At 38.8% G+C, this 24,728-nt stretch overlaps 1 protein-coding gene across 1 annotated transcript in view; it reads right to left on the bottom strand.

The window, feature by feature from the left end:
* Positions 1–23,622, bottom strand: part of DMD (dystrophin) — a 1,189,181-nt gene extending 1,165,559 nt beyond the window's left edge. Inside the window, exon 1 of the mRNA XM_067297573.1 lies at positions 23,332–23,622. Coding sequence (XP_067153674.1) covers positions 23,332–23,374 — 43 coding nt within the window. The 5' untranslated portion in view covers positions 23,375–23,622. The remainder of the gene's footprint in view (positions 1–23,331) is intronic.
* Positions 23,623–24,728: the final 1,106 nt, after the last annotated feature.

Here is a 24,728-nt window from a genome sequence, read left to right on the forward strand (position 1 = left end):
TAACAACAAAAAAGTTCATGCAAAATGCACTTCTTCAGTGCTGCACTTTTAAAAGGTCACTTCCCTACTCATCCTTTTTGACTGGAAAGGGATACAGAAGAATTACTGTGCTTCGTTCTCTTCCATTGTGCACAGAAAGCTTTTAAGAATCATTCTAATATAAAACCAACACAGAAAGGGCTACATGGAATAATTATTTGAACTTAAACGACTCTGCTAGTGCACTCATCTTTCTTCGACAGGGAATCAGATTCTAATGTAGGTCACAGGGGGCGAGGATATTATTTCTGATCTTTGCCTACTTTTGCACATCACAAAACAGCAGTAACACTTTGGTGCAATTCACACGGCTTGGCAATCTGCTCAAGAAAAGCCCAAGTTTAAATTAAAGAAGTGCCATTATAACCGTTTGCTGAAGCTCAGACTAACTCTCAAACTCTCCGCATTTGTTCGAACCATGTCTTTGAGCAGGATACTTCCCTCTCCTGCTCACAGTCCTGACACCTCTACAGTTTCAGCTAGGAGGCTACTGCGGTGTCTGCCTTTCAGGGTCAGAAGTGCAGTGACACGCACCACCCCTACAGCAGTAACTTACACAGATGGCCCTGTGCTTCTGACCAAGACTAATGGGCACAGCCTAAGCAGCAGCAACACTGACTTCACCTGCATGCTGCAAAGTCAGCGTACAGGAAAAAATACAGTAAAATACATAGTTTCCAAGCATACTTTCTGATTTAGAGATTATTTTGGAAAGGCCTGCTACAGTTTACACTCATTTCACAACATTCTATAAACAAGCATTTACAAGCAAAATAAAGGTAGAGGTATCACATAAAATAGCTTTAGAATAATTAAGGTTGGACCACAAACCAGGAAACATTCAGATGGAAATGTTCTCTTCAGTTGGTCATGAACTTTTTTCAGCAGTCCACACAATATTTTTTATGCAAAAACATATTTTAAGAGTCACTTATTTTAACAGACATTTACCTTACAATCATAAATAGCAATCTTCTTTAATGTTTGGGAGAAAGATATACCCTTAAACTGAACAGGCAGATAACAGAATCCCCAAATTAATACGGATCGTAGGTATATAATGCCACTATGCAGGGGTAACTGGAGCAAACATACAGGGAATCTCTTGAAGGTGGTGCACAGAACACTAGGACATGCTAAATGATGGTACTTTGTCACAGAGACAGCACCCTCTCCAAAGAAGCGACTGCCCCCGAGAAGAGAAAGGACATTTCACTGCCTTCAGCAATCACTGAGAGTCCAGCCTCAAGTGTACTGGGCCATATTGAAATTATCTGAAGTCTGTCTAATTTACTGAGCATCATGCTTTCTACTGAAGAGACAACTCTGAAGTACCACCAGAACCAACCAACATGAAATAATTGACATAATAAATCAGGCCTAGTTTAGCCCTGATTCCTGCAAAAATTCCTCCTGGAGGGTCTTTTCCCATTCCTGACAAAGGTCATATATTCTAGGTACAGCCATCTCCTGAATGTCTAAAGGCAGTAAAGGGTTTGCAGGAACTCCTGCACGAGGTGGGTGACAGACAGGAGGTGTTATGCTTGTATTGTATCACAGACACGTCCATTAGGAAGGATGGCTCACTGATCAATTCAGGTAGTTATATATAGGCTCCTAAGTCTCCACAGTTTTTGTTCTGCCACAAATACTCATCTTAAAAACTTTAACAATCACTGCTGTTACTGTTAAATATAATTTATTTCAGTTTCAACTGCAGCTGTGATTCTTACATCAGCAGTCACTTCAAGTAAAATTTGTCAATCGTCCTCCAACACACAGTCTCTTGGCTGGTGAAGTCAAACTGGTTTTGAGAGCTGGAGAGCATTTGAAATCCAAATTGAAATTGAAATGCACAATGAAACAAATGAAACAAAATAAAACCCTTTTACAAAATGAAAACTTCTGTTCTTTAGTCAATCTTGCTATAAGTAGACTAACAAAAAATAAAACAGAAGTTGCTTCTTACATTAAGCTCAAATTTATGGTCCCCTGCTGATGCTTTTCCTCAATAAACTCAACCAATACTTAGAGCATATTCATCCCCATGCAAATTTAGGTCATTTATTTGAGCTTTTCAAGTCAGAAGCTATTTCTTCCTCTATCCCTTATTCAAGTTATCTCCTTTTATGCTGTGTTTTATAATACTGCTCCATTTATACTTAATACTGGCAAGGTGTTTGGAAAAAAAAGGGTATAATTAAAAACATGAAGAAGCAAAATACTCGCCTTTCTGACATTTCACAGACTCAGAGAAATGTGCATGTATGAAGCCTATATACTGCCATACTCGCTTTCTGTCCCCGGGTTTTGTGTGCTACCACTTAACAAGACCATCATTCTCATTGACCACCTAACAGCTCTTTGTACAAAAATGATTTCCCAGAATGAAGTTTATGCTGTATGAAGGTGGTTTCACACTATTATGTCAGAAAATAGGCCTTTTCCCCGTTCCTCAAACCATTAGTTTGCAAACCCTATTTCATATTTAGATGTAGATGGAGCACATGGTGAAATTTAATGCAACTATTGTCATTTGCAATATTCTTCTCCAACCAGTAATGCGAACTTTGTAAATTCTGTGGTGTGCACTTTTTTTTTTTTCCGTTGGCTGAAATTTGTTTTCTGGCAGACTGCCCGCAATACTGCTTTGCCAGTGTTCCTTATTGTTACTGCACTGTATAGTAAGTTAGATTAGAATTCAAATACTACATGAAAGGCTTGAAAGCTACCACAGAGGAAAACACTACAGCAATTCATAGTAAATGTCCTTGTGGGCTCTGGAATGTTAATGTACTTCACACTGCAGCGAAGCCAATATATCCAAATAGTTTGAAACTGTTATAACAAGTTAAAAATTGCCCACTAGTAACTATTTAAAGGTCATTAGTTACTTCTTATATATATTGCATGTATTCAGCAAGCAGAAATCTAGTACTACATTGTTGGCCATAAAGGGAGAAGTTAGACAAGTTCTAAAAAGAGATCAAACCCTGGGCTGGATCCTCAGTTAAAGTCAAATTAATTATATCCATCTACATCAGCACAGGAATTTTATAGAGGGCAAAAGACTTTGTGTCCGAGCAAGAGTTAATTGACGAACCACTCGTATTGTGACTGCAATTCTAATTGTGATTGTTCAAAATATTTAAGATCTCAGTTGAACAAAATAATAAACAATAACCTATGAAGTGTTGATTTCAAGTGCCATCTCATTTTGTCACAAAATTCACCCTCTTCTTCCCTTCAGGAAAATAGAAACTGCAAAAATAATAGATATCATGACAGCGATGGATGCCCTGCTTCCACCTTTAATACCAACCTATATATCCTCAGAAGTAACTTCACCCAAAGGCAGAAATAAAATCTTGTGTGTGAGAATACAGTACCATAAGGCATTTGTCTTTTGCAATTCCTATAATTTTGAGATAAGATATTTGATGATCTTGGAAAAGGATTTTTTTCCTAAAGCTAAACCACAGAAAACAGCTAAGCACCACATTTACTCTAAGATCACATCTCCGAGGGGCAAACTGGTTAGTTCTCCTTACCATGAAAATATTTGGTGATTCTTTTTGCTTCCATCATTAATTTAGTAACACTTTACTTTTCATATATGCATGCTGCTTAGTAATAGGTACCTGTTTAAACAAACAGGCTCTAGCAGGGGAAAAAAAGACCAAAAAAGCCCCTTCAGGTTTTAAGTTTGTAAGCGGAAGGAAAGGATTAATAGGTTGCCCAGACCTGCAGGAAGCTGAAAATATCAATTTAACATGATTGAACTATTGTGATTTACAGGGGTTTTTTTGGTCAAATAATCCCAAGTTGTACAGATAATTCTCTTCTATTCTGTTCAGTCATAAGTAGAGGAACAATTTAGAATAGGAACTAACAACTAGGGAAGATGTAGGATGAAAAGAAACTGAGACAAATTATCATGGGAAAAGAAAGAGGAACATGAAAAGAAATAAAATGGACTTTATACTGTCGATATGGATTAAGACTCATTTATTTGCAATGCTGAATAATAGAAATTAATACTGGAAACATTTGCTGAACCATATGTGCACTTTTTATTGTAAAGGTCAAAGAGGTGCATAACGGTTTTACGAAGAGAAAAAAGTAACGGTAATAGGTCCATTACTTACTATACTGCACTGTAACTCTAAACCAAAGAGCAATGAACTGTACCTTTGGAAACGCTAAGGAATTGCCTTTTATAGCTGAAAGGTCAAAACAGAACTTGGAAGAGCAGCTATTAAGTTACATGGTCTTTATGGGTCATCCACTGTTTGCCAGTGAATTTACAGAAATTTCTATGTTGGGTAACAGACATAGGACTCATTTCCTTTTAGTATTTAAGTAGAAAAACCCAATTTCTTTAGCATATAATGCCCACCACAACAGGCACAGTTCTTCAGGTATATTTCCCTGCTTTTGTATATAATTGTACCTATTCAAAATAAATGCAAGCCTATTTCATAAACATTTCTCTGTTCATCTTGCAAGGCACAAGTGCAAACAAGCAGCAGAGCTGGGTTAGAGCAGCTGGCAAGTCTGTGGTAGCTACCCCATCCCTTACATGCTTTGCTAGAGCACTTTCAATCCACAGAAGAGCTCTCTGAAGTTGAATGGTAGGAGGGGTGGTGATAAAGGAGTTGCATTGGGAATATCATTTATTTAACATCCACATGTTGTGTGCAGCTTTTGTCTAAGGCATGGCACAGGGATACACTTGCACAGGGCACAGACAGGCAGAAACTGCTGCAGTTCTTTTCTGCCAGGACAGAGGAGCCTGGAGAACAGGCATTTACACATAGAAAGTTTTTTTCTGCACAAGGAGAGTGAGCTGTTGGGATCTTTAATGCTGCATTCTACAAATTATTGCCTGCTGAGTATCTGAGAGCAGTTTCTCTGAGCTTTCCCCACTTTCTGTATGAGGGAAATACTTTCAGTATGAACTAAACAAAAACTTCTACTCTTCCCTGACACGTGCGCCCACACTTTTCAGATGAATTCCATCTTCCTGCTGCTCACAGGCTAAAATAGTGAAAACTTCGATCAGTGAATTTGAATTAGAGGTAAAATATCCAACACACAGTGTATGTAAAACATTTAAGAGAACAGTAAATACAAAGTTTAAAGGTAGAGAGGAGGAAGGGTCTGTTCCAGTGACACCCAAACAAGAAGACAGAAGAATCTCATCCCACTCCTCCAGCCCCAAGAATGTAAATCTCATTAAATCAGCATTTCTGGAGACCACCTACTTAAATCCAAGTGTATGACAATATGACAATGTTCTGAGGATGCTTTCTCCAGCTCAGAGCTAGGTGATGGACACTGTTCCTAGCCCAGCCATAGGGAGGGATCTCATTCAGAATTCCAGTTTTGGATCTTCCCTGGGAAATTCTTAATGACATAAGATGAGGTTTACACAGAGGAAACGCTTCATAGCAGTTATTTCTCATTTTTAATCTTGGTCTAGAGTAGTCATGTCTTTTATCTAGGAGAAAACCAAGGCAACTGCTAACATTTTCATGGCAAACATTGTAACTCTCATTTCTGCCAAACAGGAACGTTCATCCATCCGGCTTATTAGGAATCTGTGCTCTAGTTAATCCAGGTCAAATCTGTTTTACTTCTGTGCAGTAGAAACTATTTTCAGATGGGCTGTACAAGGCCCACAGACTGGCAAACAGCTATGCAGAGCTTAGAGCGTAATTACTGTGCAACAAAAAAAGAGCCTTCTGCCATAAGCAGTATTAGATAACACAGATCTAAAGTTGTCAGGGCTGCTGCTTTATGGTCTTACTAAGTACAGAAAGTATTTTTATGTTAGAATGTGTGCTATTTATACGTATCATTGAGAAGCAATTTTAAAGATCACAGGAGACTACAGTCTGGTACCTTTAAGCTGAGTAATCACCCAGCTAGCATGGTGTTTCACTAAAATACAGAAAGTCAATCACAAAATAGGATTGGCAAATTTGTCCCAAGGGAAAAAAAAATCAACTTATAGAAAATAGAACAATAAAATAAATGATAAATTTCAACAATAAATTTTTGGTTAAATGGATAAGTGAAAAAGTATTGCCTAGCTTTTCAGCCTTATAGATTTTTTCAGAAAATCTATAGAGATTTATCTCATTTCTAAATTAAATATGCTTAGCACATTCTTTGAAAAGCAAATATAGAATCACAGAATAGTTTTGGGATGCAAGGGATTCTAGACACCATCTAGTCCAACATGTGCTCAAAGCAGGTCCCACTTCAGAGTCAGATCAGGTTGCTCAGGGCCGTGTCCAGCTGAGTTTTGAACACCTCCAAGGGAGGAGAATCAACCACCTCGCTGGGCAACCCGTTCTAGTGCTTAAACCACCCTCGTAATAAAAAATCTCTTCCTTGTGTCTTATCACAATTTCCCTTAGGGCAACTTGTCTCATCCTTTTCCTATACATCTCTGAGAAGAGTCTGACTCCATTTTCTCCATAACTACCTATTAGGTAGTTGAAGACAGCAGTTAGATGCCCCCTTAGCCTTCTCACAGCTAACTGATACTGTAGTTTTAACTTTCATCATCAGGAATAGTACAGTTTTGCACTCGGTACAGTTCCTACACTTTTTGTAATAAAATGATTTTAGCCTCTTCTCTGTTATTAACTATGGACCTAGCAGTAAATAAAAGCATGACAGCCTCCTGTAGTCACAGCATTTCTCCTTACACACACAAACTATATGCGTATACACAGTATATTATATTATTAAACGTATGCAGAGTTACCTAAGTTCTCAAAAGAAGATGTCTGAAGCAAATTGGAACATTGATCAGGGACACCATGAGTGGCAAAGTCAAGCTTTAGCCACAAAAACTGAATTAAATAGCATGTTTAAGCAATAATGGTAAAAACACATTCATGACAGTCCTTGAAGCACTTGCTCAGATTTTGAACAAAGCACATATATCTGTGCTAACAGGACAAGGGTGAACCCACACTTAGCAACTGCATCTTTCAGTCAGTTGGTTATTGAGAAACACATGACCTCTATGCAAATCTCCCAGCAAGTTCAAGGTCCTAAACCATGGAAATTATTAATTGTACAAATTCTTTTTGAGTCATTTGTAAGGCAGCTGCAAACAAGGGGGCAATCTGGGGCCCAGAATGCTCTATGTTATCAATGTATGTAACAGAAATGTAAATGAATATGAGAGAAAAAGGGCAAGGGAAATGATATTTCAGTGATACCCTAGGGCCAAATCACACAGATCAGGGAGCAAGCAAAAAAGAAGAATTTCTTTATTGCCTTTAAGTAGAAACTGGTTGCTTGCCTCTAGAAGCCATCTTTGAAGACCTGACCATGAACAGTTCTTCAAAGTATACAAACCCTGAAGTGGGCTGGAAGGGCTGATTATTCTCACACTCTAGCTGAGATGCTGAGGCAATCAAGAGGGATCTTTAGCGTATGGTGTATTTTCACACTATCATTATGGAAAAACTAAACTTATTCTTATGTCATGTATGCTAAGCACACTGATCTTTGAATGGTATAATCATTATCCAAGGGTGGACTGGCAAATTCCCACAATACCTTGTTCACAGCAGACTTGTGGGTTCCCAAGAGTTTAAAGGAACTGCAGTGCAGAGCTGCAAGAACCTAATGGGAGACCAATAATGCTAATTTCCAACAGTCAGGGAGGTCACCCTCTCTGCAAGCAGCAAGACAATAAGAGATACTCTTCACAGTATGATTTAAGTCACAGCTGTTATCAAAAGAAATCTTTGAACACAGCATCTTTGCACTCAGCTTAGGGGTATGAATCAGTAAACCGAAGAAGCAGCAGTCAGTCAAGTTTCATGATAAATGGCCAAGGGAAAAGATTTGTGAGTCTATTAATATTTCATAATATTATAACACTACATGTAATATTTTTATATGTAATATGAAGACAGTCTGAACTTCTACTTTTCACTAGGAAAATACAATAAGGTTTTCAGTCCACAGGAAAATGCAAGCATTGTTTCTTCTAATACCATTGAAACATTTTTTTCCTCCAGTTGAGAATGCAAATTAAGTTCCCAAGAGAAAATTACATTTTTCTCTATCACCTGTTTCCTCAGTATCCAAGTAACCAGAAATAAGGAAGACTGGAAACACAGCAAGAGAAATTGAAGATCCCTAAGGAAAAGACACAGGACTTTAGAGGGTTCAAGGGGGGGGATTAAATATATATAGTCAGTCAGAGGGCAAGATTTTGGAAGAAGAGATTTACTAGAAAACAAAATTGCCTCACAGCTGAAACTACTGGAATGTCTGCAGACCTAATATTGAGGAACAAAAGGAGTAGTAGTCAGACGCTCCCACAGTGTCACAGGGAGCACTTAGCTTATTTTTCTTGGCTCAGAGAAGTCTCACCATAGAGCATGAGACTTATGTTCTTTGAAGATAAACAGTAAAGTACTATAGGTGACAACAGCCATTTTCACAGATCAAAAGGCAATATTATCGATACCAGGGAAGTAAAATCCACGGTAAAATCCATGGTAAGTCCTGTTTGTTGGCTGATGACAAAAGCTTCAGAAAGGGTATTTTTTGTTTTGTTCTGTTCTGTTGTTAGTTTTCTAAAGCAGCAAGAGGAAATAAGATCCCTTCAGACTGTAAAAAGGGATTAGTGTTTTTTGCTGAGGATTCAAGGTCAAACCTTGCAGTGTAACTGCTATGAAGACTCTTAGCAGCAATGAGGAAGCTGTCTGAAAAAAGGAAAAGAAGGATTCAATAACAGTGGCAGAAGCAATCCATATTACTAATTCCCAAACTTCAAGTTCCTAACAATAAGGGAAGGATCAATAAAGAGACTGAGAAGAGTAGGTCTTTTGCCAGTGGTCGCCTGAACCTGCTGTGCAAGGCAATCAAGCCCATTCTAACTTTCCCAGCTTTTTGTGCTGAACTGTAACATGCCCCCAAACTTGTTTTATTCAAACTATGTAAAAACTGAATCCTGTGTTGCTGGGGTGGTGGGAGGAAGGGGGTGAAGGGAGAACCATGAAAAATAAGTCAGCAAAATAGATCCAGAAGCACATAGTTGACTGAGTGGTTTGGCATGGGCACTGTTATCCCAACAATGAATAATGGGACCACCCCTGGGAGAAATGCTGAGCATGAGGCCCCTGGAAAACTGTGATATTCCTTTGTTCCTTAGTCAAGTTTCAAATGAATGCACCTCTGTTTCGAACATATGTTGCTCTGTTAGGCTGCGGCTTTAGCCCAAATCTCAGTGGTAATATTCACTCCAGGACTTTCAGCCTCCGGTGCAGAACGCAGACCTGCTCCAGCCGTTAGGGATGCGGCAGATGCAGAGGTGTGACAGCAGGGCAAGCACAGAAATGAAGCCTCAAGAACAAGAGCCTCCCAGAGATGCCTCCTGGTACTGTAGTCTATGGAGGCCTCTCATCTGAGCTTCAGTAAGAAGCAGCAAGCTCATACCAAACCCCGTGTAGCCACGAACCCGGCCAAAGTAGATGATCTATAACACAGATGTCTCTATTAGGTGTGAAAACTAAACAGAAATTAGGCATATTACAAGACCGGTCTAAATTAACAGGCTGTGATGGATTAGATACATCACAATTCATGCGCAATTGGTAATTTCTGCCAGTCTTCACCAGCCCATCACGTTATTTATTCTAGACACAGAACAAGATGATTTAGGCTATACAGAGACATACTGAACCACGTACAACAGGCCCATGGTGGAGAGAAGGGGAGGAGAACTGTAAAGGGCTCCCAGTGAGAAATCTATGCTCACTCATTTGAGGTTATCACACCTCTCTCTGGAAAGCTGTAACTCCAGAAGCAAGGTCTTGCGAACCTACCTGCCCACCACTGTGAGAAGACACGGAATACAAAGATGTAGATTAGAAATAAAGACTGCTAAAACAACCCCCCATATCTGCTACTGTCACATGCACTTCTTTAGGATTTTCTCCTCCTTATGTTCTCATGTAGACTCCTTCCAGACATGCATCACGGTGGCACTGTTCATTGGGTGTCATGCAGGTTTGTCTCCTAGATCATCTCCCTGTCTCACACGCCTGCTGGTCTCAAGTCCTTCCCCATATCCTCTCTGGCCACTTTCTGGATGATTGTTTCCCTCCATCTGCCCCATACATCACTTTGTGGTTGCATGGAGCCTTCCAGTTTCTGCTTTTCCAGCAGTTTCAACTGTCTGCAACAGTTGCCCCTACTGTTTTATCATTTACCATAATATAGTTCTCTTCAAAACAAATTCTTGTGTTGATTTTGCAAATACGTAAATACATTTCCTTTACTGTAAGCATGAGAAGATGTGAATGCATGAATAAATGATCAAATAAAGTGCAGGTCTAGATGCATGCAGCTGCAGGGACCCTGCCAGTGTTTAAATTCCATTGCCAGCTAGCTCCTCTTCTGTCAGCACTCTTCCTGCACAGAGAGATCTTGTGACAGAACAGCTCTCTGCAGAAGGCAATCTAGAAGTATGCTAGCTGTGCTAGTCCTAGAAAGGAGGGATTCACATTTTAGGAATGCCTCAAAAAATATTTTCTAGTGCAATTCTGACTAGCTTACAGCACTGATATTTTAGTTTGCTAAAAACAATAATGAATTAACTCTATCTTTAACAGTTAGGGCCCCATAAAAGGGTCTCTCTGTAAGAAGTCAGGCTTGAGTGTGTCACTTAATCTGCAGTTACATTTTAAATTGCATTTATATTACAGCTTTATTAAACTGTGTATACGACTTCCCACAAACAGTACTTTCAGTTGTTATGCTATATCAATAATAATTATAATGATTTATTCATAAATTCAACTTACTCTTTTAGAGAGTTAGATTAGGAATAAATCTGAATTACACTGGAGTAAAACAGCTTGAAGTTATTTACCTTTTTTCCTCATAAACATCCTTTAAAAAGAGTTCTCTAATTGATATATGGGTGCAGGAGTTGATATTCACCTTGTTAATGAGTTAATACAATAATTATTAAAATATTTTTTCATCCCCATCTCTATCACATTGCCAAGAACCCTGCAATACCCTTGAGAATAACTAGAACTTTTGACAACTGTCACAATAGCTAATACCTGTCACCACCATTATTTAAGGCACTTGAAACTTCATAAACCCATCTCTAGAGCTCCCTTCTCTCTAGCAATATCTTTGATCGTTTTCAAATATGATTTGAGTCCTGGCTACAGTAATGACAACGTCACTCTTCATATGTTTTCTTGCTCTCTTCTACCAGCCTAATTTCAGTATTCAACTTTGTCTACTGGAAAAGAACCACTTCTTTGCTATTATGATTCCAAATCCAGAATCCCATCTCAGCCTCAGGATTTTCGACAGCATATTGACCACTGATACCCAGTTAATGCTTGCAGATCCATCGACCATGTCACTTATCTACAAAGCAAACTGTTGATGCATTCATTTTTATTTCAAACTGGTTTTGGCTGTATGTTGTAGATCATATAGAATAAGGAGTACTTTGGAAACTCTTAGCATACTCTAAACTCAAGTACAACTCCCCAAGAGTGTATTCTCACCAGAAAAAATAAATAGGAAAAAAGCCATCGATTTCTACAGTGTCTTCATATGTAACTACAGAATTACAGGATTGTAGACAAATTAAAAAAAGTCTCTCATGTTTACTAGGAAAGGCCTCAGGCAATTCCAGTGTGTAAATAGTGAAGAAACAATGCAGAGAAGTTCTTAATGGAACTTCTCATGAATGGCCACAGCTATGGGTATAGCAAATCACCTACAGAGGATGAAAATTAGAATACAAAATATTATAATAAAATAAAATAGAATACAAATTTATATCCTGTAAAACTGAAATAGAATATAACTTTTGAAGAAGTGTGAAGATTAGGATCAACTTAAGGAACCCTGGAAGCCTTGGCACACACAGTTTGTTTTAATTTTTCCTCCAAAATACTCTCTCTCTTGATGAAAAGTTAGTGCATCCTAGTCCATCTCATAAGTTTCCAAATCAGAGTCCTCAGGTATGGCCCAGGTATCTTCCCAAAAGAAGATTTCTGAATGGCTTCTGGTTCTAAATCAACATTTCAAATATCCTAAGAATATTTCACTTCAAGTACCTTATGTTAAATTCCAAAAGGCTGCAAGTAAAATAATGCCAAAGAGACTGACTTCAGGAAGATACTGCTATCAGGCAGACCTCATTTAGTATACTACAAATTCACATAACTGCAGAGTACGTTATTTAATAATTTCAGGAGCAGCTAATTGTTTTGTACTGCACTTTAACATGTGAACATGCAATTAAAATTTGGGTTTATAACTTAGACGGCATAAACAAATATGGCCCATAAAGATAATTATATAATTGATAAAGCTATTTTCCCACTGAATTTTTGTTTGTTTGCTTCTGCTCTAAGAATAATCAGGAAGTATAACAAAATTATTTTTATAAAAGAAGACGATAACAAAAGTTACCAAAAGATCAGACAGACAAGAAGACACAATGAACAAATTATCTACATACAAACAATTAAAATGGCAAAGCTAAGCACAAATCTTCTGTAAGAGAAATAGACTCATGGTACAATGGACAATGACATTCAATCTGAAAGTAATGAACACTCAGAAAGGCTTACTTTGAATATACTTTTTTTCTCTTCAAGATACGAGAACTGAAATCACAAGGTGTTTATACCTGTTTAAACTAAAGGTCTTTCAGACTTTTTATGCATTTTTGCACTCTGATTTAACTGCCAATGAGTCTTACAACTTGCACTCAGAGTAAACCGACAATGATTTTACAGAGTACGGATTAAAAATTTTACAATAGCACCTAGAGACACTTTGCTAACTTCTGATTTTTAAACAACGATCAAAAACAATTTACTGATACTACTGCAGGTTTGGTGTAATTTATTTAATGTATCTTGAATTTGGGCAGACTTTAAACAAATAATGGACATTCTACATTCAATATTAATTTAACTAGATGGACTTTACAGAAAAAGGATGTTCAGAGAGATTAGAACATTCAAAATGGATACAACCTTACAGAGCAGCTCTAAATTGGTCTGTGGCTAGCTTATAATATGGGCATATATGGAAGTATTGACGGTTCTGATGCTTGCAATTGTGCCATGCAAAAAAGCGGCTGTATCTGGCATCAAAAAAGTGACATGAGAGACCCCAAATCTCTGTTTCCAGCCACCCTCCAAGCTAGTCAGGAGAGCTGCTTACAAACAAAATCATGGAGGGAGCTGGCCCATCTCACTGCGAGGACACTCTCAAGCATCCGTGAAAGGTCGTGGTAACCAGGGGAGGTTCCTGAGGACTGGAAAAAAGCAAATGTCACCCGTCTTCAAAAAGGGCAAGAAGGAGGATCCAGGGAGCTACAGACCAGCAGCCTCACTTTGATTGCTGGCAAGGTGATGGAGTAAATAGTTCTGGAAACCATTTCCAAACGTATTAAGGACAAGAAGGTGATTGGGAGTAGTCAGCATGGATTTACAAAGGGGAAATCAGGCTTGACCAATCTGATAGCCTTCCACGATGAGATGACTGACTGACTTGGTAGACAATGGGAGAGCCATGGAGGTTTTTTATCTGAACTTCAGCCAGGCTTTCAACACTGTCTTAACATCCTTAACATCCTTAGATAACATCCTTATCTATAACATCACACAAGCTGAAGACAGAGAGCTGAACTGAAAACTGGCTGAACTGCCAGGCTCAGAGGGTTGTGATCAGTGACACAAAAACCAGCTGGAGGCTAGTCACTTATGGTGCTCCCCAGGGGTCGATACTGGGGCCAGTACTGTTTAACATCTTCATTAATGACATGGATAATGGGACAGAGTGCACCCTCAGCAAGTCTGCAGATGATACAAAACTGAGAGGAGTGGCTGATACACCAGACAGTTGTGCTGCCATTCAGAGGGACCTGGACAGGCTGGAGAAATTGACCCACAAGAATCTCACAAAGTTCAACAAAGGGAGATACAAAGTCCTGCACCTGGGGAGGAATAACCCCATGCACCAGTACAGGCTGGGGGCTGACCTGCTGGAAAGCAGCTCTGCACATCCCTGACCTGGATATCCCTGGTGGACAACGAGCTGACTATGAGCGAGCAATGCGCTCTTGAAGCAAAAAAAGGCCAATGGTATCCTGGGCTGCATTAGGCAGAGCACTGCCAGCAGGTGGAGGGGAGTGATCCTTCCCTCTACTCAGCCCCAGTGAAACACACCTGGAGTGCTGGGTCCAGTGCTGGGCTCCCCAATACAAGAGGGACATGGACATACTGGAGCAAGTCCAGCAAAGGGCCATGAAGATGATCAAGGGACTGGTGCATCTCTCATATGAGAAGAGGCTGAGAGAGCTGGGACTGTTCAGCCTGGAGAAGAGAGGGCTCGGGTAAAGTGTCTTATAAATGTTTCTAAATACCTGATGGGGCAAGTAAAGAAGGAGGAGCCAGAATCTTCTCAGTGGTGCCCAGTGACAGGGCAAGAGACAATGGATACAAATTGAAACACAAGAAATTCCATTTAAACGTAAGAAAAACTTTTTATTGTGAGGGTGGTCAAACATTGGAACAGGCTGCCCAGAGAGGTTTTGGAGTCTCCATCCTTGAAGATATTAAAAACCCGACTGGACACGGCCTGGCTCTAGGTGACCCTGCTCTGAGGAGGGGAGTTGGAACTAGCTGATATCCAGAAGTGACTTCCCACTTCAGTGACTCAGTGATTTCTGTGAAATTTCATCAGTTTATACACAGGGCAACAGTTTCTGGAAGCACTCCAAGAAAACCACAGCACCTCTGAGGAACTCCTACTCAGTTAAAAAAACCCGCAAACTGACTTATTGCACCAGGAAAATCTGAATCCCTAGGCCACTATTTAGGGCTAAGATCTTTTTCACTTTCTAAATCAGAATTTTCTAGGAAAGATGGGAAAAAAAACCCCAAAACCTTATGTGTCCTGTAGATGGATTCAGAGAAAAAAACTCTGGCCACATTTGGAACAAGTCCTTGTTCAAACCATGTCCTCCTTCAGTCAAGAGGAGGATTACTGGTCAAGTCAATTTTGCTTCACATTTGTCTGCATCATGTCAAGAGAAAAATGAATCAATTCAGCAGTAGCAGAAGCTTGGAAGACTTTGCAAAATGACTGTTAAGTCATCTTAAGATAATATGTGAAAATTAACAAGCCTTCTTGGAGGAAGAAAGGGCTTATAAAGCAGCTAAAGCAGTAGAGCAATGGATGTGTGTGACTGGGAGAAAAGTGGCAGAGGACAAAAGAAAATAAGAGAGCTGACCACAGTATCAGTAGAAAGAGTCTGTGCTTCACAATTCAGAGGTTATTCCCTAAGAAGAATAGATTTGCCCTTACAAGACAAAAGGGTGAATATTTAGGATCATTCAGTTTGTTTTCAAAATATACGGACTTAACTATAACAGCTGAAAAAGAGAGAGAAACAACTGTATTATAAATAGAAGTAATTTTGGATTGATTGTGAATAGACTTGTCCTGTTTGAACAGGAAGTAGACAGAGACTAAGTAATTTAACAGATTTTTTCCCCCCAGGGCAAGAATGAGCTCCAACATATATTCTCTGAAGCTTTTCCCACATTACTCAGGTAATGTGGGAAATACCACTTCACTGTGGATATCTTTCACTCTGAATAGAAGAGTCTGATACATTTAAGTAAGAATTCAACTTACAATGCTCTATAGAAAAATGGAGAGATTGATTAAAACAATTTAATTTATTTAAATATACATTAGTATCACTGAGCCATCCTGTATCATTCAGTTGCAAGGATACAGATATCATGGAACTTCAAATTAGACAAAAAAGTTAAAATAAAGATCTGCGGTGATTTATAATGTTTATAAAACTTTTGTTCCCATTAAGTGTTGCAGGTTCTACTGTGAGATAAGAGCTCCTGATATTCATCATTTATTCCACAGTATTAAGTTTTCATCCTTCCTATGTTAGAGCTTTCAGAACTCTCTTTTTGTAACTATTAGGAAGAACAGAAGGGACAGAATCAACCATATAACGTGCTTGTCCTTTACAGACTACTATAAAAGGAACTGTTCTAATGTTGGCGAGAAAGCAAGAATTCCATTTTGTGAAAAGTGACTTGGCTTCACCTTTGGTTTCCATTCAACATCTGATGCAACTGAAACTTTCTCCTCTGTAAACAGAGTATAAGCAGAGCAAACGCTTTAATCTGGATCTTCTACATTTTTAGCGAGTGAGCAACCAGCAGTCTACCAAGCACTTATAAATGCGGCCTTAGAATTTCATGTAAAAATACACTGCTTTCTATTTTCCACCCAATTTGCAGGGTGTGGGATGGGAATAAATAGTAAGTATGTACAATGTATCAAATCAAATGATAACAGAAGGTTAACAGTAAATAAAATGAAGTGAAATGAATAAAAAAATATATTTTTGCTCCCCTAAAATCTAGTGCAAGACATTCATTCACTTTGGGCTGCCAACAATAACCACTGAAAGCAACATAAAATAGAATAAACTTAGTTCAAATAAATATGGCTACACACATCACATCCACAAATTCACAGTCAGGTCATTGCCTATTTGTACCTTCGCAGTTTTGTCTTCCCTGTTTTTCAGTTCTAATGAACCCCTTTTAAGTTGGGCAGGATCATTGTAAAGGTGTATTTGCGGACATTGGACTTTCATTTCTGTATCTCAGAGGCAACAAGCGATCTCCCCACCCTGGCACATTGGTCTCTCTGCAGCAAGAAGCACCTCCTTCCCTTCTCTCTCTCTCTCTCTGCAAACAGACTTCCTCATGTTTTTCTTCCTTGGGAGTTGATCCACTTTGGGATAGATTAGAAAGCCCCATGTCAAAGGGCTTTCAAATTGACAGAAAGGGTTGGGGGAGTTGGTTCATACTTCCTAAGCCCAGGAAAGTCACAGGATAGCTTTATGCCTAACAGCTTTATGTCCTTCAGCCACGTTGAAGAAATGGACACAAATCTTCCCAGTTATTCCCATCTTCAGCATCACCCATCTACACCAAAATGTGTTCCTGGCTGCTCAAGAGCTTATTTACAGCATCCATCATCCAGGAACTTCACGAGGCGCTCTTTAACATCCCCAATAATGCTAACTATACAATGATACTATTAGCCTTTTAAAAAATAGAGTGCCTGCACTAATTTTTCACCACCCCAGCAACAGCTCTGAGCTCTGTTTAGCCAGAAATAATTCATGAATAATCTCTTCCAAAGAAAAAATTTGAAATAAAAAAATGAATGTGAGAACAAGACGAACAGAACTACTAAAGTATCTGTGTGTGTGACTAGAGCGGGGTGGGAAGGTAGAAGGACAGATGGACAGGGACCCTATAGTTCTCCACAAATCTTTTGACATATACACCATCAGGAGAGTGCTAGCTGGGTCAAAGTAGTAATAGGTCCTGCTGCAGAAATGCTTCTTATGAGAGTCTTGTACTTGGTTTTGTCCTTCTTTTCTTTCTTCTCTCCCTCCCCCCAAAGCCATTTGTTTTTTTCCCCTCTTCTGCCCCTGTAGTCCATGACCTTCACAAGACAACACTCCTGCTCTGATAAGAGAACGCCAGCCTCCAAGGACCGGCAGAGCTTCCTGGGAGAGAAGACTGTTGCCCTGTTCACAATCCAATCAAAACCTGAATGCACCAAGGAAAAAATAAACCAAGGACATCATTATTCCGTCTCACTGTGATTTGGCTTGCCTTCAAATCACATACCCTGTATATCTGAAATAGCAGCAACGCCTCCATTAACTGAGCCTTCCAACACTTTAATCAAAGTATCCTTTAGAATAAAAAGGCAGAAATGTCAAATTCCAATCACCCTTTAAATTCTTTCCATTCCCTACACTACGCAAAATTAAGAGGCTCTTGCATCTCTAATTTCCTTTAAAAATGAATGTGCATGTGTGCAGACGCTCCAACACACATGCGCTCACCAATTTTAGAACATGGCAAACACCCACATGGCGAGACATGGAGGCTCCTCGGTAGGGTAATGTGCGTTCAAGGTCAAACACATGAAATCAGCTTAATTAATTGATTTTTCATAAGTAATAATTTCCATGCTTTGGAAGAAATATATGTGATCAGTCTTCAAGGGGGGCAATGTCAAATACCTTGTCAAGTGCATATTAAAAGTGGCTTTCTGCCTGTCTTCTCTCTAAGCTTATATTAAGAATATCAAACACTGATTTTGCTTTTTTTTTTATGGGCCATTTTTGAAGGGCTGAAGACCCACAGCTTTCCCAGACTGTACTGACAGCCACAGGAATAAAGTGGTCAAAAGAAAACAAAAACAATGGATTTGATTAGCCCAACTAAAATTCTCTCTCACTCATATGACGCTCTCTTGTTTCGTTCATAATCCCTATAGGTCCCCAGCGATCTTTCAGAAGCTACCAGCGAAGGCAAGGTAAGCAAAATGTAATAGTCTAGGTCCCCATTTAGGTCAGCTCTACACACTGCAGAGTTTTTAGTTACTAATACCAGATGTTTTTCTATTTTTTGTTTTTAAAAAGGAATTCCCAAACCATTAGGATACTTCATAAAAAAATACCACAGGAAAAAAAAAATACTTAGGACTAATGTATTTCTGCAGTGTTTTCTATGAGGAAATGTTTACAATTGTATTCTTTTTATGACTAGAATCATGCTAATTTGTATCTGTTGAAGATAAAGGATAGATCCTTTAAAAAAAGTTCTAAGAAATAAATTAACTGTAAATGTGCCATCTTAATTGTTGTCTTGTACATACATATTCAGATTTACATGAGCATATGTTTTTGCTTGAATAACACCATTTATTTCTTCTACCTATGCTTGCAATGTTTACAAGCTATATTTATCCATTAGGAGGTTGTAAGAGGTTGCAAACAATTGATAAAAAATTACTCATATGGGGATGGATTGCTTATAGGATATAGAATTAGAGACAGAAAGGACAAGGAAAAACTCCCAAACATTATCACTCTCATGCTCTAAATAATACCCATAGATTAAAATAGGACTTGTGACCAGAACCAAGGAAGACTATGAGTTTCTTAAAATTCAGCACATCATTCCTTCAAAACACATCATTAAAAACTTTCCAATTTGTTATACGTGTGGCAGGTAACCTAGAACACAAGGTTTTATAGTATTTGTAATAAGTACTTAAACCCAAAACGAACATCTTTACTCCGCGTGTTTTTTTAGGAAGATGAATGAACGTGTTCTCTGGTATAGTCCAGCTGGCAAACCATTCTTGAAAGCCACAGTCTGCTAACCATTATTTTTGCTTTCCACAAAGCTCACTCTTTTGATAAGACACAATTATTTAAAATTCCCGGTGCTGTTCTGCTTCCCCTGACAGTGATACGGTATTATTACAAGTGCAGTCTTCTTGATAACATTGTGATGCTATAAAGTTCCACTAAATATACTGAGAAGTCTTTTTCAGTGGTTAGCTGTAACACAGTACAATCATTATCCTTCTAAATGATGATTAAGCTTCAGGGTAACATTTAATTGAAAATGTACTGTGAAAATCAGCAATTATCCTTTTCAAATCAAGGCTGCTTGGTTCACAATTCAGTTCAATGTGATTTTGTCTAACAGTAATCCATGACAAAAATATATAACTTAATCCTGTTACCTCTGGAGATCTTTCAAAAATGCTTAACTCCTTGGACAATTCTGAGGCTCAAATAACTTCACAGTATCAGTCTAGGGTTAAACTTTTTTTTTTTTTTTTAAGTAATGTACCTTTTCAGGTATAAGTAACTCAATCTGATCAGTAACTATATTCTATTAGTTACATAATTGAATCTTTTCCTTTAAAAAAATAATCAAAAAAATGAGTAGGTTAATTTTCACAGGATCATCAGTTGCATACATAACATGCTGCTTGACTACTGTTGCTTGACTGCTGTCCTCTGCTAAATAATTGTCCTCAAAAGAGCCATAGACAGTTGTGATACATTAGGGCAGCCTGGGGACCAAGAACTAGGGAGCTGTCACTAAATATGGAGACAGGAAGAAGCATTCTCCTCCACAGGTTGGGGAGTGATTTTAAAAGCCGATTTTTCCCCAAATACAAGATCTGAAGAAATTTGTTGCTATCCTCCTCCTGTCTCACTGAGTTGTCTTAGGCCATAGCAAGTTGCAAGCCTCAACAGAAGCAGTTTTGTAACACGAAACAGTTGGCGCTGCCAACCCAACGTCACACAAGACATTCCACAAGGCTTGCTTTGGAGCAGCTTTAGGTTGACGCTGCAGACCAAACACGCATGAAGAGTTTGTGTGCGTCAGTGCATCTTCAAGTCCGGTTTCACCCAACAGGGATGCAGTTTGTGTGCTCCGAGACCACTCTGGGATGTGAACCAAAATACAGCAAGAAGGGAAATCTGGGAATTCACTTCAGAAATACACTCTTGATCTGAGCTATGACACTGATGTAGATGTACTCCTAGTATGGTAAAATCATGATAACTGGTATGAGACCCCTTGTGATCACTAAATTTCAGGCAGGATCAGTTCTTTACTGAACTGGCTCTGGTTTATGATTAATTTTATTTTTAGTCACTACTTTGTGCAAATCCAAGAAGAGAAAGAGGATGCCTGTGTATAACTCTAAGCAGAATTTGGTTTCATTTCAAATTAAGGGTTAAGAAAGAGGGTTATACCCACCAGAAAAAGAAATACAGCGTATGATACTGAATACCCTAGAGAGGGTGGAGTCTGAGATAAAGTTTACAGTAATCTCATCTTAATTAAAACAAAATGAAATCTATGATATCTAATTTCCCCATTACTTAATTATTTAGGTGTCATTGTCAAAGTATCTCCAGAAACCTGAAAGAGACAGTTCCTGCCCAAGGAGTTTTCAGTCCAACTCAGTCAGAAGTAAGCACTGAAGAGCTGAGGAAAGAAAGTAAAGCTCAGTGCGGTGAATGAACACCTTTGTGTTTTCACAAAGGTCATACTCAGCAGAAATGAAAGAAAGCAGGAAATGGAGAAGTTGCATTTATTGCTGCAGCGTGGGGAGAGATAAAAGAGAGAAAGGAAAAGGTGGGTGCAGAAATCGGTTTGAGAGGGAACTTTAAGAAAAGAGAAAGGATGGATTAAAAAAAAAAACAAAACCAGAAACGTAAGCAACATTGCTCTCAGCTCTGCAAGCCAGAGCAAGAAGCTTTCATCTGATACACAGAAAGAAGCAAAGCAAGCAAAGGGAATAAGAGAGAGAAATGACATGTTCTGAGTGAAAACCAGAGATAAATTTGAGAGCTTTATTTTGGATGCACTTTGTAACACAATGCAGATATGGGCTTTCCTTTTTTATCGAACTACAACTATAAAAAACCTTGACAATATTATACAAAATTGTATTGAGAATAATGCCTTGCCCTTTAAAAGAGTCAGGATGCAGGTGAGGAAATCAGTTCAACTAAATAATTCCCAAGATGCGCTAGGACAGTTCCCTTTCGTATTAGATATGAACACAGTTATGTGACATAATTTAGCAAGTGATTTAATGGCTCTTGTCATGAATGCTATTTATCTGCTAAACGCAACCCTGGTTTGCTATTCATATTTTTCAAAAGCTCTAAAGCAGCTAATTTTTTCTTTCCTTCAACTACTACATCTTCAGAGTGCAATCATAACTTCTGAGCTAAGCAACAAAGATCTTCCACCCTTATTTAGCAAGCAGCTCTCCAGCTCCCCATGCAGCACTGTTTCCTTCCCAAGGCTGAAGAGCAGGGAGTGGTCAATATTGTGGTGATCTTGGAAAGTGAGTAGACAGAGAAGTGAAGATAGCAAATCCTCTCTATTCCTCTCAAAAGAGTACCAGCAGGAAAGGTTTGGCACTACATGGTTTGTTCCAGAGAAAGTCATTTTCCTCTTGCTAACAAGAAGTAAAACATTCCTTCCCTGTTCCTCCACCAGTTTTTTCAGAAGTGAAGCAATCTGCCTCCTAATTATTTAATATGTGGTGGTGATCTCATTATTCTATCCCTTATTGAAATCTCAGACTGTAACCAAAGAGTAAAGGGTCCTATCACTGCAGGACCTCTCCTAGTGGCATAAAACTGTGTCTGGAAATGTTATATCTGATTTAAGATTATTATTTAGTGCCCAAGAAAACAGAATTAGATTTAGTCTTAAAACAAGGAAAGCAAACTATGGCATAAAACCACACTGTAACCCAGAATTTTCTGTTTCAAGCTTCTTTCCTGTCAAACATAACAAAATCTAACATTATTTTCAAGAAGCTCCATCAGAAGTGACTATCCAGTCCATTTTATGTGATGGGGGGAAATGACAGTGTGTATTCCCCTGGCTTCTGTGATCAAAAAAGGAAGAAAAAAACAGGAATTCTATTACTGTACAGACACAGGACTAAGCTGAAAGTGGAAGACAGAAAACAGATTATAAAACAGGGGGTGGGAACTATAGATTAAGTCAGGACAATACTGACACTTTCTCTCCACACAATCTGTTTTGGGAGTTTGGGTGGGGGCGGAAGGAGAAAGATTGTCTGAGAGTGTGGTAGATGGATTTTAAACTCTCTCTCATTCTTTTATTCTTGGTTCGCTCATTCTTTTATTCTTGACATCCTGTATTCTTCTTCTTATTGCAGATAAAGGGTAGCTTTAAACTCACAAACAAGCAGAACTCTGGAAAACACGCTTGCTCTTTCCTGGGAAGAGCATGGGAGAGCTCAGTTGCTGCTCAATTTGAGCAAAACTGACACCCCCTCATTCAGTTGCTACCAGACAGTTTAGTAATGACAGCTCTCTTACTGTGTAAGTTAATATAAGGCAGTGAAACTGCATATGCCATTAAAATTCAAAGCAACTGATTAATCCTTTGATGTGTTGCCAAATTATTGTAACAATTACAGTGTTTTTTGCAGATATATTGCTCTGTCTTCTCAAGAAAAAATTTTAACCCCATGCCTTAATAAGTGGTGAACCTTGGAAGAAATGTATTTTCTTTATTCAAGGCAAAGCTGGGTAGCATTTCTGGATTACTTTTTTTCATATATAACTATGTACAGGATCTTATCCCCTCCCCCCCAAAAGAGACATTAAAAATTCTCTCTATTTTTCCCCCAGTGCTATAGCCTTTTTTAGACTTGGAAAGTAAACGCTTAAAAATGCATGCTGTTAGTGGGCTGCGTAGCACTATACTGCTCTGTCAAAGTGAGTATTGTGATAAATTATGTCAGTCTGTTCATACTTACAATAATCTTCCACTTCCTCATACCAAACAGTGTGAGCAGACATGAAATCTCTCCACAAAAAGCAGAAAAAGAAAACAACAGCAAAATATTTCTTGGCAAAGTGTATTCCGACTTTGCTGTTCCAGCAGCTTGTGCTGAATTAGGCTGGTCCCTGCGTAACGACAGCTATGACCCAACAAGCCCCAGCAGCTTTGAGGAGGAGAACGCAGCAAGCAGCGAGGTCAGGCACAGGGTTACTGTCAACTGCGTCTCGGGTCTGTGTCCCGTGCAGAGAAAGTGAGGGAATCTCACCGCCCCGGAGCCGACATGGTAACTAATGCCAGTGCTCTTTGGAGGCCCGAAATGTTTCAAATTCCAGGACCTGCGCAGAAGCAATACTCTGCTTCTCTCAAAACAAAGTTGATTTCCCATAATAGGACAGCCCATGCTCTCTACATATAAGGTTCTGCTGCCAGGGTGGCATGTGTAATGGATTTAAACTATGTGTTACAGCTCTCCAAGTAACATTTAGCCCTACCGAGCAGAGTGAATATACTTACCACTCTCCATTCAATTGCCTTGGGAGCCCTATGAAACAGATTTTCCCCCCCACCGCATCAAATGGCCCCCACTCGGTCCCCAAAGAGGATCCTCCCGATTCAGGAGACGAGCAGGAACTCTGATGGATTCATCTGTTCTTTCCCAGTGTAGCTTTCTGGGATTGCAGCCTCTCCCCTAAACGAGGGAAAAAAATCGTGCTGCTTCATATGTTTCATAACTAATTGTGTAAATACAAACACAGGTTTCAGTAAGTCAGAAGCTGCTTTAAATTAAAAAAAAAAAAAAAAAAGCTACTGACTTACATTTGACCTTTCCGTTCCCCACAAAGCCACATGGTACTGTTGCTACACACAGCCGAGAAACAACGCACAGAAGAAACAGAGAGAAAATGGCACATAAATTGTGTCTCATGGCCTCTTTCTAACTACAGGAATTTTCCTTAACTCCCAAATCCAGGCTGTACGCCACAAGCAGGTGGGACTTGCCCTACCCCAGCCCCATGTTCCCTGAGTTTATATGGGAAAGAAAAGCAGGTAATCATATAATACCTTGGAGGGGGAGTTCCAAAGATTTTTTAAGGCTACTTTATACATATAAATAAATATATATAAATATAAATAAATAAATAAATATATATAGTGTGTGTGTATAAATATATATATGTATATATATTAAATATATATATATAGTATATAATTGGTACAGTATTTATGGCCTTTAGAGAGACATAGGCCATAAAGGATCATATTATTAATTCATGGCTTCATTTGAAAAGCTGTTTGAAAGGACACAGTCATTTCCTTCTTTACTGTATTTTATTTTTTAAAATCTAACAAACTGAAAAATGTACTGTTATA

The sequence above is a fragment of the Apteryx mantelli genome, chromosome 1 (assembly GCF_036417845.1).
Source record: "Apteryx mantelli isolate bAptMan1 chromosome 1, bAptMan1.hap1, whole genome shotgun sequence".
Taxonomy (NCBI): Eukaryota; Metazoa; Chordata; class Aves; order Apterygiformes; family Apterygidae; genus Apteryx; species Apteryx mantelli.